The 14244-nt window shown below is 41.0% G+C and overlaps 1 protein-coding gene across 1 annotated transcript in view; it reads left to right on the plus strand.

Annotated features, from left to right (window-relative positions):
• Positions 1–4268: 4268 nt before the first annotated feature.
• LOC102820480 (zinc finger protein 343-like) overlaps positions 4269–14244 on the plus strand; it is a 42609-nt gene continuing 32633 nt past the window's right edge. The window contains exons 1-4 of the mRNA XM_006874861.1: positions 4269–4383; positions 4556–4614; positions 7205–7331; positions 10354–10455. Coding sequence (XP_006874923.1) covers positions 4269–4383; positions 4556–4614; positions 7205–7331; positions 10354–10455 — 403 coding nt within the window. The remainder of the gene's footprint in view (positions 4384–4555; positions 4615–7204; positions 7332–10353; positions 10456–14244) is intronic.

A 14244-nucleotide genomic window follows, 5' to 3' on the forward strand; every position in this document is an offset into this window, starting at 1 on the left:
AACCTTCTAAATATTCCTTTATATGTGGTTCAGAGTTCTGGGACCATCCCATGAGCCTGCTTGGTCGGGTATTCTGTGTTGTTGCTAACATAGCTCCTTAGAGCACTTCCACCCAATCTACCATCTTGTTTGTTCTCTGGTACCAACTCTTGATAGAATTATTATCTTAAAAACTAAAAACTCCAAACCCATTACCGAGGTGTCAATTTGGACCCACAGTGATCCTCTAGGACAGACTGTCACAGAGTTTCCAAGGGTGTACATCTTTACAGTAATAGACAGCCACCTCTTCCAGGTAGCAGTTGGTGCTTTCCAATTACCGACCTTTTAGTTAGTAGCTAAGCACTTTACTTATTTTTTAACTTTTTGTTGTAGATTGATGGAAGGTTTACAGAGATCAACAAATTATTCACTTTGTTTTATCTCCATTGTGAATTCCTCCAAGTAAGACCACTTATCTCACTTTCTCTTTGTATTGCTTGTTTCTATTCCTTCTTCCCCAACTCTTCACAGCTTTGCCCTTGGGTAAATACTGCCTGTGAAGCACCAGTCTTCCCTCCCACAGCCCTCTCTGCTCAACTGGGGTCCATAATCCACTGCAGTGGCCTCATAGAATTCAGAAAACATACAGTTATGGGTTTATTAGGGAAGTTGTTGTTGTTGTTAAGTGCTGTCGAGTTGGTTCTAACTCACAGTGACCCTGTATAGGGTTTCCAACGAGCAGCTAATGAGTTTGATCCACCGACCTTGAGGTTCAAACCGACCTTACTGCTTATTTTACAGCGCCATACCAGAACTCCTGTTAGGGAACTTAATAGGTTATAATTCAAGGTCAAAAATGCTGAAGGCACAGTTGTTCCAGCCAGCTGCTGATAATGCCCACAGACACACCACTCCACCATGAGCCTCAGTCTGAAGGCACTCAGCTCTAGCTCCATGGGTCAGCAAACTTAGTCCCCCCACTTAAGAGCCCGTACATATTCCACTCTATAAGCAAGCTTCCTGCCCCGCGTCACTCAACTTTACTTGCTCCATGAATGGTAAGTCCACTGCTCTGTCTTGTGTTCTGGTTTTTGGTTCTGCTGCTGCACCTCTGCCATGCCTCCGGTATCACAGTTTTCTGTCCCTGGGTTGAGAAGACTCAGTGCGCAGGAATCTGGGCCTTCAGAGCACATGCTCCAATCCTGGCTCTTCTCTGATGCTAGTGAGAGCCATCCTCCTGCTTCTGAGATGGCTCGTTCTAAACCCATACTGGTGGTCGTGGTGTGCTGTGGAGTGGGTTTCGACCCATAGCAACCCTGTATAGGGTTTCCGAACCTATAAATCTTTACGGGAGCATAAAGCCTCATCTTTCTTCCGCAGAACAGCTGGTAGTTTCAAACTGCTGACCTTGAGGTTAGCAGCCTGACTCATGACCACTACGCTGCCAGAGCTCCTCAAACCCATGCTAGAGTTTCAAGTTTTTATAATTATAATGAACTCTGTTAACATCCACAGCTGAATCGTGTCATTCTGTCAGTATCCTCTCTCACCTTCTCTTACCTAGACCCAGCAGGGCAGAAACGTTGTTTGGTGGGAGTTACAGACTGTGTAGAAGAGACATTAGATAATTCACTACGCTACACTGCCCTTTTGATCCTGAATGGTTGACCATTCCATGGTGTGTGTACCTCACTAGTGTTGTTGTCTCCCCTATATATACCTATAACTTGCTTGCCTAAAAGTTGTGTCACGGAGGAGAATTCAGTTCTAGATTCAAGGGTGATGAAGAGCTATAATCTGGGGTTCCACCAGCCTCTTTCTGACCAAGAAGACTGGTTTAAAAGAATTTTTTTTTTTTTTTTGATTTTGAGTTTTGTTCTACATTTTCTCCGGCTCCCTCCAGGACCATCTTTTGTGATCCCTTACAGAGCAGTTGGTAGTGGTAGCTGGGCACCATTTGTTTCTTCTGGTGTTGGGGTCACGTGGAGACTGATGTCATGTGGTCCATTAGTCCATTGGATGTGTTGTTTCCAAGCTTCTTCAATTTTCCTCACTCTTCTTTCCTCTGGACACAGAAAGATCAAGAGTTCCACCTTAGATGGCTGTTCATGAGCTTTAAAGTTCCCAATCAAGTAGCTGAGCACTTTAACCACTATGTCCTAAAGATTTCTCTGTATGTTAGGGACAAAGAATCCACTTTTGTAAAGGACAAATAATGCTTCTGTTTTCTCCTCTGTGCATACAGTGGAAATAATAATGGCCTCTACATCTGCATACCAGGCTGAAGTCCTGTTGTGGCGCTGTGGGGACAAAGCACTGGACCACAAAGCCTAAGTTGATAAAGTTAGGACCACAAGATTGCTTTGAGCCACAGGGTCAGCGGTTCAAAATCACCAGCCACTCCTTGGAAACCCTATACAGGGTCACTATGAATTGGAACTGAGTTGGAACACATCTTGGCTATGTTGTGAAGATTAATGGAACACTTTATGTATTATAGTACTTACTTTATAAATGTTAGCTCCTGACACTGGTATTACTAGATGGAGAAGAACTTTATCAATATAGGCTTTGTACTGCAGCTGCACATGACCCTCTGAACTCACAACATCTAACCTGAAACCCAACTCTTATTTCTCGACCTTTGTTGGTTGGTTTTGGCTCTTTACCTTGACCTATTACAGCAGAACCAAGGCTGAATGTGAGCCCCTTTAGGAAACATGTTGCTGTCATGTCAGGTGAAAAGGAACAAGAGATGGTGGGGTCATGCAATGCTTAGAAATATCACTGAGTTTCACTCCTATACCTTGCCCAAGGTAGATGACAACAAGGGTAGACCTGATGTCAGGGGAAGGGAAGTATAAACCTATTATGGAGAAGAAGATAGAAGGGGGAAAGGAGACAATCTGGCAGAAAATCCTCATTTATCGAAATCAGTATAATTAGGGAAATGACTGAGAAGCATTTCTTCTTGCAAGATTCTCAACACTCCAGTAAAATCAGTCATTGATTAGAAAAATTGCAATACAATTTGATTAAGATGATGTGTGTATTTGGAGAGGAGCAGATCTGCCTACAGTGTCTGGGGACACGTCAGGAGAGTTTCTTAGGATCCAGTTATCCTTAAAGGAGTCACTGGGTTGTTGTTAAGTGCCATCGAGTCAGTTTCAATTCATACCCACCCTACATATGGTTTCCAAGGTGCTTCTGGTGGGTTTGAACCGCCAACCTTGTGGTTAGTAGTCCTGTGCTTATCCTACAGAGTCACACCAGGACTCCAAAGGAGTCACTAGGAAGGGAAAACAAGCAAGGTCTCCACTACTACCTGCAAAGTTGACAGTTCACATCCACCCAGGGGCATCTTGGAAGATAGGGCTGGCAGTCTACTTCTGACAGGCCACAGCTTTGAAAACCTTATGGAGCAGCTGTGCTGTGCACACACGGGGCCACCATGGATTGGAATGCACGCAAGGGCAGCTAACCCAGCAACAAGGCAGCAGTAGGACAGTAGTCATGTGGACTAAGCTCCTGCCCAGGGTGTCCGAGGACCTTCCAGAGGTGGTATCGCTCCTAATACCACTGTCTCCATTGACCACATGGGTGGAGGACTTTGACTATCCGGTCATGTGACATACACATGCAACAAGAGAAGGTGAAGTGTTATCTTTACAAAAGTCATGGTGAGACGAGGACAACTCAGTTGCGAACCCCAATTCCTCAGAGTATACAGACATAGGGAATTATACCTTGGGCAAGGGGAGTCAGCAGCTGACTGCTGCATGCTCTGATCAGTCTGGAGGGAGAAGTTGGAGGCTCTTTCTCCCCAGCATTAGGCCGTATTCTGTCTTCTCCCTGACTCAGGTAGCAGCAACTGATCTAGGACATGACAACTGAACCTGAGGTGTGGGGACAAGAGGGACATAGTAAATATTGACAGGTAAAGAAAAGAGGGAGCAGACCTGAGAGCTTATAGGCCTGAAGTTAATAAGGTAGACAGTCCAGAAAACCCACGTAGACTGAGACTGTGGTTGTGGAGTGAGGAGGGTGTGAGAGGACCGGATGTGTGCTGAAGAGGCCTGGGGTGAGACCTGGACAATAAACAATCGAGCAGCATCAAGTTGCATCTCCATCCCACAGGTCTTGGATGCATGGAATCAAGACGGGTGTTTGTCATTGAGGTTTGAAGAAGTCAGCTGAGACAGCAAGAATTCATCTTGAGATGAAATAACTTCTAACTGGCTTGTGGCAGAATTTCAAGGCAGTTACTGGACAAGGCTGGGGCCATCATGCTGCCCAGCCCTTCTGCCCGTGGTGAGCAGGCCTGGGAGAAGATTCTGCCTTCAGTGAACAGTGAAGATATGGAGATCATGCAGGAATGGACCCAAGACCATAAGTCAAAAGGTGAGAGTTGATGAGGATTTAGGAAAGTGAAGAGGGGGACCAAGGTTCCAGGGTCAGGTGAGAGTGACCACAGCTGAGTCCACACTACTTCCTCCATCCCCTGGCTCAGAAGAGCTGCTCTGGGAGCATTATGGGAGTTCTGGTCTCTCACCGCTTCTCTTTCTTCCCTTAGGTTTGTCTCCTGAGGATACTGACCAATCCCAAGAGGAGGAGAGGAAGTCCCCTATACTGGTGAGTTGGAATTACCTTGATTTTCTGAAGTACTGGCTCATTTTCCAGAAACAGGCATGCTGTGTATTTTCTCAGAATGGGAGAAGACAGTCAGTCAACATTTGGGGATTTCATGGTCTCATGTCAGGTGCCATGTGAGGCATTTTAGAATGGTTGCTTTCATTTTGTGTTTTAATTTTCTTATTGGAAAATATACCTAAGATTAAGAACCCAGGCATCTCTGATAAGGGATATTTTTGGGAAAAATGAGATTATTTAAAAATTTGAATGTACTATTTAATTTCACAACACACTCACATACATATTATCTTACGAATCTTGTATACTGAGCATCTTTTTGATATTTCAGTTTTTAAACATACATAGAGATCATAGTGAAAATGGATTTCCGGACCCATCATGTACCTTCAACCATCTTCTACAGTGGCCAGCCTTAGTTACAGGAGTGTCATACTGTGTCCATAAATCTCACAACCTCAATATAAAATGTGAAAATACTCGATTTTTCTCCTTCCCTCCTCGGGGCTGATGCCTGCTGCCAACATAACACTTCTTTCTCTGACCCTAGTTACCTGGAGCCAGGTCAGATCTCACAAGTTTAAAGGCTACTACTGTTCTTCACTTTGCCATAGACACAGGCTCCAGGTACAGGTTTGAGAGTCCACAAACAAACCTCTTTTGTGATCTGCTGCCTAGAAATGTAGGGTGTGCTTTATGCTTTTGCATTGCCAGCCTCTAGCTGGGGAGCCGCAGTCCCTCTGCCCGCTGGGCTCCATGACCTCTCACCTGCTGGCTATACATTCATGGGTTTCCTCCACCACTTCAGGATGCCAGCTGCAAGTTTGAGATTCATCCTGGACTCTCTCACTTCTGACCTTTTAGCTCTCACTACTCCTTAGGGTTATAGAATTTTCTAGAATGACTCACACAACTCATTATATGTGTTATATTTATGACTACAGCTTGGTTTAAGGGAAAAGAAGGATATAAATAAATAGATGAATAGGGAAAATCTTGGAGGGTTTCCATTGTAGAGCTTGCATCTCCAAAAAGGAATGCACTGCCATCCATGTACATCAATGTTTTCACCAACAGAAAGCCCAAGAAGCTTCTGTATCCAGAGATTTTGTTGATTTCACTACACAGTCATGATTGATTATATAAGCTCCTCACACCACTAAGGTTAGCTTGAATTGAAATAAGCAATTTGTTAGTAATGTTGATGCACAACTATATGTTGTGATCTGTGAACTAAAGAGCTAGCAGACAAGTTTGGACTATACACAATTGTTCACACTTAATTATCATGGCAACTGAAATTTGAACCATTTTGTTGGACTGGATTTGTTTAACTAATTAATGGTAACTGAAATCCATATTTATTAGAAACTGTACAAAGTAATGAGTTCCTATATTCAAAGTGGATAAATTCTAGAGCCAAGTATATTGAATTATATCTCAACAAAGTGTTTACAGGAGCCCTAGAGGAGCAGTATTTAAACGCTTGGCTGTCATTTGAAAGGTTGGTGGTTTGAACCCACCAGCTGCTCAGCAGGAGAAAAACATGAAAGTCTACTTCAGTGTTTAAAGATTACTGCCTTCCAACCCTATGTGTGGTGCTGTAGGTTGATGTGCTGGACTACAAAGTCAGTTTGAACCGCAAGGTCGGTGGTTCAAGCTCACCAGCTGCTCCTTGGAAACCCTGTACAGGGTCGCTGTGAGTCGACAGACTTGATGGCACTCAACAACAACAACACACCCTATGGGGCAGATGTACTGTATGTGTTGGAATTGACTCAATGGCAGTGGGTTAAAGAGTTTTTCTTTTTAAAGATTAAATTACACTCAAGTGTTCTTTTTCTGAACCTCACTACCATTCTGTTGCCACCTGTTAGGCATAATGTCTGCATAATGAGTCAAGTATAAGGGCTTCATTGAGTTGGTTGGTTCTGACTCATAGTGACCCAGTGTAGGTTTTCTGAGGACCAGCTGGTGGTTTTGAACTACCAACTTTGTGATTAGCAGTCCAGTGCTTATCCTACAAGGACATAGAAGAGATTATTAAAATACAGAAACAAAAATAGTTATGCAAAATTCTTGAGAAATGCTCATTCCTGACCCTGTCTGTAGTTAAACTTTTCTCTCTATATTGATGAATTTCCTTCCATCTTCTCCCCTAAATTTTCACCATCCCTGTGTCTGTCACAAGCCCCACCTCCATGATGCCTTCTGTTTCTTTCTAGCCCACCCTATACTCTCCCATCTCTGAAATCCTCCATTATGAATTCTCACAGTCACTTTCTGGAACACTGCTTTATGCTTTCAAATTCAGTCACAAATGGTTTCTGCAGTGAAGTCCTGCATGAGTGAGGGCCAGGCTGTGTTCTGTGCATCTCCTGGGCTCCCCACAGATGCAATCACAGAGCCAGGTGTCCACTCACGGCCAGAAGGACTTGATCTGGAGAGCTGTGTTCTCTGCAGAGAATTAGAGGAGCTTCTTCAGATCCACGCCCTTTCACACCTGTGAAACTCCTCTCATTGTGAGACAGATGGAGATTTCCAATGCATGTTAACACACTACTTATTCTAGGAGCCAATTACAATTGAGGATGTCACTGTGGTCTTCACGGACGAAGAATGGAATATGCTGACCTCTGAGCAGAAGAGCCTCTACAGAGAAGTGATGCTGGAGACTTACAGGAATCTATTCTCATTGGGTAAGGGTGTGCTTTCTTGTCCTTCATTAATTCAGTAGGTAACTGTCTGCCACCTACTGTGTGCCAAAGGAGCCCTGGTGGTGCAGTGGTGAAGCACTCAGCTGCTAACTAGAAGGTCAGCGGTTTGAACCCACCAGGTCCTCAGTGAGAGAAAGATATGCAGTCTGCTTCTGTAAAGATTTATTTTGTTGTTATGTGCTGTGGAGTCGGTTCTGACTCATAGTGATCCTATACAGGGTTTCCGAAGCTGTAAATCTTTACGGGAGCAGAAAGCCTCATCTTTCTCCCACGGAACAGCTGGTAGTTTCGAACTGCTGACCTTACGGTTTGCAGCCCAATTTGTAAGCACTATGCTACCAGAGCTTCTTGTAAAGATTTATAGCCTTGGAAATTCTGTGGGGCAATTCTGCTTTGTTCTGTAATGTCACTGTGGGTCACAGTTGATTCTGTCACAGTGGGTGTTTTGGGTTTTCTGTGATCCATCCTGGATGGTGCAAACAATTTATGCTCAACCATTAACCTAAAGATTGGTGGTTTGAGCCCATCCAACAGCACTGCTGAAGAAATGCCTGGTGATCTGCTTCCATAAAGATTAAAGCCTATAAAACTGCCTGAGCTAAATCAAAAAGAGAGAAAGAAACCCTGTGGAGTATTTCTACTCTGTAATACATGCTGTAGCTGTGAGTTGTATTTGGCACAATTGTTTGGTGCTTTTGTTTTGTTTTCACTGTGTGCCAGATAATGTTCTAGACACTCCAGAACACAATAAATGGAATCCCTGCCCTCCCAAGGCTTACCATTGTGTATAAGAGAAAAACAATTAAGCGTAAACTGAACCACCGAGATATTTCATTATCGTATGTTAAAATTTGGTAAGTATTATGAAATGTGAAACTAGTAATAGAGTGGGACAAAGGGGTATTGGGTGTGGTAGAGTAAGCTGCCTTAGTTTTGAAGCTGGGTATTTGAAATCAGAGAGGAGATAGCATTTGACCAGAGACATAGGTGGTGAGGGTGTTAGAACTCTAGGTACCTAGGGTTAGAGCATTTCAGATGCAGGGAGTTGTCCTGGTATGAAGGCCTGAAGGAAGGGATGTTCCTGTCGAGTGTGAAGACCTGTACCGAGTCCAGTGATGTTGGGAGCAGTTTACAAAGGGGATAGGAATGAGAGATAACTTCTGCAACAAAAGTGAAAATTAAATGTCAAAACTTTTTTATGGCTTCTGGATTTCATAAACCATATGTTTTCTTTTTCTATTTGTTCAATATATTTATGATGATTCTTAAATTTCAGTTGATAAACACTATCAATTACAATATTGTGCTCCCTGAGGGTCTGGCTAAGTTACTCTGTAGTAGACCAGTTGGTAAGTAGTCAGGTTTTGTGTCACAACTCTCCAGTCTGCTGTTCTAGTGTGCAAGCAGTCATCAGTACTACACAAACAACTGGCCACAGCTGTGTTCCAGTAAAACTTTATTTATGGACACTGAAATTAGAATTTCATAGCATTTTCACATAGAGAATATAGTTCATTTGCTTTTTTCCCTAACCTTTAAAATGTAAACAATATTGTTAGATTGTATGCTGTATGGAAACATGCAGAGGACTGGATTTGGTCTCTGGACCATTGTTTTCTCATCTCTTGTTCTTGATCAGTACTGCCCAGTAGAAATCTAATGGGAGCTTTCTAGGTCATTTTAAAGTTCCTATTTGTTAATGTTAAGTGCTGTCGAATTGATTCCAACTTATAGTGACCCTGTATAACCACATTTGTTACTGCATTTATAGATGTACTTGTCTTTCTAGAAAAACCCTGCAGAGAAGCACATTTTTGGAGATACAAATCAGTCCCAAATAGGAGTTTCTTTCTGTCAGCATGGCTTTTCCCTGATGCAGATTTATTTCATTCCATTTTCATCTTCTCTGACATGTTTTGATCTGGTTTGAAAGAGTTCCATCATGAGCTGGTTCCGTCAAACTCAATACACATCATTCCCAACTTACAACATGTAGGAGTTGTGATGAATTGCACTTAGGACTGTCCATTTTGTTTGTTCTTTGGTACATCTTATTGTTAGTAAAATGTATTCTGTACAGTATTACAGCATGTAATTTGCTGATGTTACAGTTTCATACCAACACCAAAAGATAAAGACCAGGTTTATACAGATACTGATAATAAAATTCAGCAATAATAAAACTAAAAAAAAAAAAAATCAACAATGTGGCATTCAACTTATGCATGAAACAACTTAAGACTGAGTTGTTGGAACAAAACTGCATTGTAAGCTGGAACACCTGCACACATTTATCCATTTAAATCTGTTTTGTGTGCTTTGATTAGGCCATAGCTAGTCAATCTAATTGTCCCTGAAAGCAGCAGTCCGTGAATGAAATGAATCATTGCACTGGCCAAATCTGCTGCTAAACAGCTTTTTAAATGTTAAAAAGCTTAGCCATCTCCTTGAGGATTCAGATACACCAGACCTGAGACATGATAACTTTTTATCACCTCATATGCATGCAAAACCTGGGCAACGAGTAAAGAAGACAGAAGAATTGATGCATGTGAATTATGGTGTTGGCAGAGTATTGAATATACCCTGGACTGCCAGAAGAATGAAGAAGTCTGTCTTGGAGAAAGTACAGTCAGAGTGCTCCTTACAAGTGAGGATGGTGAGATTTTGTCTCACTTTGGACGTATTATCAGGAGGGACTAGTCCCTGGAGAAGAACATCATGCGTTGTAAAGTAGAGGGCCAGTGAGAAAGAGGGAGACCTCAATGAGATGGATCAATATAGTGATTTCAACAGTGGGCTCTAACATAACAATGATTGTGAGGATGGCATAGGGTCAAGCAGTGTTTCGTTCTATTGTTCATAGAGCCACCATGACTCAGAACTGACTCAACGGCCCTAGCGATGACAAAAAATGTCAAAAGTTTATTCTCCACCTCATCAAAGTTTGAGAACATAGTATTGTTCTGCATAAACCAGTCATTTTTTCTGTTTCTTTATTCAGATTATGATACCTTTTCTTCAAGTGCTCTGTTGAAAAATCATCAGCCTGAAATAATCATTAAAGATTTCATGGAAGAGGTATTTAATAAGTCAGCTTGGCTAGGTAATTTTTTGTAACTCACAACTCCAGTAATTGACTGGCTGCTCTTAATGCCCAAAGGACACAGACACTCTGCCATAAACCTCCAGTTGAAGGCATTTAGCTCTAGCTTTGTGGGTCAGCAAACCTAGTTCCCTCAGCTAAGTGCCCAGAGGCATCCCACTCTACAAGCAGGCCTCCGGCCTGAAGGCTCGCAGCTTTATTCACTGTGTGGAGCAGGTTCTTGTGCTCTGGTTCTTGGTTCTGCTGCTCCTCTGTCTCTTCTCTACTGCTTCTCTGGTGCCACAGCGTTTTGTCCCTGGATCTAGGAGGTTTCATGCACAGAGATATCAGGGTCCAAAGAACATGCTCTACTCCTGGTTCTTCTTTCTTGATGGTGTTGAGACCTCCATTCCTGCTTCTGAGATGGCTTATTTTATGCCCAGCAGGATGGCAAACTTGACCAATCCCCGTGTTAAAGTTCCAAGTCTTTACAATCATAATTAGCCCTGTATATGATCCTCTTAATGGATCATATACACCTGCTTTCTCTTAACTAGACTCATCAGGAAAAGAGAAAATTCATCCAATCTACATTTGTTAGGATTTACAAAGACTATAGCTAGAAGAGCCATATCAAGTAAATCCAGTCAAAGGAGTAGTGATAGAACAATATTGTAGCTCTTAAAGGTCATTTGAAGGAGCTCTGATACGTAGTGGTTACAAATCGGGCTGTGAATCACAAGGTCAGCGGTTCGAAACTACCAGCTGTTTCGCAGGAGAAAGATGAGGCTTTCTGCTCCCATAAAGATTTATAGCCTAGGAAACTCTGTACAGGGTCCCTATGAGTCAGAACCGACTCCATGGTACACACCGCCACCACCAACAAAAGTCATTTGAAAGTGACACTAAATTCCACTAACCTTCATTGACCACAGAAAACCACATAGCACATCTAATGTCACTGTGCTAGGAAAGAGAATTCCTCTGCAGAGATGGACTCAGTGGGGAAGGGCTGCAAATATTTTGACCAAAACATTTTACCACAAGAGGGGAAGCTTGAGCTAAATCTTACAAGAGTAATAGAATTCAGTTTCCTGAGTGGTTCATATGATTAATGCACTCACTGCTAAGGTTGGAAGTTCAAGCCCACCTAGAGGTGTCTTGTAATAAAGGCCTAGTGATCCCCTTCTGAAAAGTCAACTATTGAAAACCCTGTGGAATGTAGTTCTTCTGTAACAAATGGTACTGTGAGTTAGAACCAACTTGATGGCAACTGGTTTGTTTTTTTCGGGGGTGGTGGTATTCATGGGGTCAAGGTACCCTGCTATAGGATAAACACTAGACTGCTAACCACAAGGTCGGCAGTTCAAACCCACTAGCTGCTCTTTGGAAACGCTATACAGGGTTGATGTGAGTTGGAACCAACTTGATGGCGCACAAGATACCCTGCTATAGGATAAACACTAGACTGCTAACCACAAGGTCGGCAGTTCAAACCCACCAGCTGCTCTTTGGAAACGCTATACAGGGTTGATGTGCGTTGGAACCAACTTGATGGCGCACAAGAACAAAGTAGATGTAGGAGCTGTGTATGCAGTGGTTATATGCTCAGCTGGTAACTGAAAGTTTGGCAGTTCAAACCCACTAGCTGTTCCACAGAAGAAAAATGTAGTAGGCTATTTCCATAAAGATTTGCAGCCTTAGAAAACCCTACAGGCAGTTCTGCCCTGTCCTATAGGATCACTGTGAATCAGGATTGATGCCATGGGTTTTAAGGTAGATTTAATAGAGTCTTGGTATGGTGCTATAGGATAAGCACTGGACTTCCAACCATCACCACAACAACATGTACACACATAGACCTGGCTTCATCTATGTGCATGTTGTTGTTAAGTGTAATCGAGTCAATTCTGACCCATAGTGACCTTGTACAGGTTTTCCAAGGAGTGACTGGTGAGCTTGAACTGCCGACCTTTCAGTTCAAACCTACTTTGCAGTCCAGCACATTAACCCACAGTGCCACACCAGGCATAGCTAATTATATATATATATACACACACACACACACACACATATACACAACTTTTCCCATCTATGAAATGGAATTTTTTTTAAACTTGTACATCTTTTCCAATGCTCTTTTTATTACAAGGCTGAGAAGATTTCTACAACAGTATTTTGATGGGAAAAATGTGTAAGAGCATTTACACAGCAAAGGCAATTTGAAGTTTTCTATTTTATAAAAGTTGTGTAAATGAGAAATGGCACATACTCTTTCACTAGTAGGCTGGAATTCAGAACAGTTTTGCTTATTTTTAATGTACTCTATTTTTGCAAGGATGGGTAAATTTCCATTATATGTGCGATTGAAAAAATTTTTTTCTTTCATTTCTGAACAGGAAAATAAGAACTTTCAGTTATGGAAAAGTTCCCAACAATTTGTGTGAATGAAAAAGTATATTGTTTCTGTTCATGTACATGAAAAACAAAACAATATTAGACATTGTAATAATACAGAGAGCATATAGAAAATATGTAAAAGACCTCATATTTTCTGTATGTGACTCAGAGAAATGGACCTTAATTTATTTTTATTCACACTTGTATTGGGATATTTCATGTTCTTCTAAAATAAGAGTACAATGAAAGTATGTAAAATCTCTAGAATCATTGTGAACGAATAGGAAAATGTATATATTTTTGTTATAACTATATAATATGTAAAACATTTTTGGAATTCTGTTCCATAAATAAGGAAACCATATTTTTTTTATCCTCACATTTTATTGGATATTTCTCTGACTTGTATTACAAAACTCTTATATTGCATATTTTTTTATTCATTGGATGTTCTTTACTTTTACATGTCTTTGTAATTCACACATTGTTTTAAAAGATAAAATTGCTTAGAATTCTTATTTTCAATAGAATTTATTTATTTTTCTTTTTCTTACCTATACTTTTCCTTCCATTCATTTACAGCGATTCTAAAGACCGTTATATCATTTCATTGTACTCTTATTTCAGAAAGATGGGAAATATCTCGATACAAGTGTGAGTGAAAAATGAATGAAAAATTTCTGCTCCTTTCTTCTCATTTACCTAGACAACATATGAAGTATGTTATGTGACCTCACTGTCCTCTGTGTCTTATTGCAAGATTCAATATTCTTCCAGCGCACTGTGAGGAGAAAAAAATATAGTGTATTTCATTGAAAACAAGAATTCTAAGGAGTTTTAAATTTAAAAATTACACTTTGAATAACAAAGACTATTAATGTAAAGTACACCCAGTGAATAAGAGAAATACATAGAGTTTTTTTCATCCATTATTAGAAAATATAAGTGGTTAACATGGTTTCATTGTACTGTTTATTGTTAAAAGGATGGTAAATATGCTAACATATGTGAAACTGAGAAACATGTGTTTAGTTTTTTGCATCCATGAAATGGAGTTGTGTGAATGAGAAAAAGTATATATACTTTCTTCCATTGATATACTAGAATGCTGAACAATTTTACTGATTTTTAATGGGCTCTTTTTATTTCACAAGGATGGGAAAATCCCCACTACATATGTGAATTAAAAAAAAAAACACCTATAAAGTTTCATCCATAAATGTACAGGAAGTACAATAATTTTCTATGATTCTAATGCCAGGAAGTGCCCAATGATTTGTCTGAATGATAACTAAAAAATACATTGTTCCCTACATATCTACTGGTGTGGCATTCTAGGATAAGCACTTGACCGAAAGGGGTCAGTTTGAAATGAAAAGTCAGTGGTTCAAACTCACCAGCTAGTCTTTG

This window comes from Chrysochloris asiatica, unplaced genomic scaffold (genome assembly GCF_000296735.1).
Source record: "Chrysochloris asiatica unplaced genomic scaffold, ChrAsi1.0 scaffold00304, whole genome shotgun sequence".
In the NCBI taxonomy this organism is placed as follows: domain Eukaryota; kingdom Metazoa; phylum Chordata; class Mammalia; order Afrosoricida; family Chrysochloridae; genus Chrysochloris; species Chrysochloris asiatica.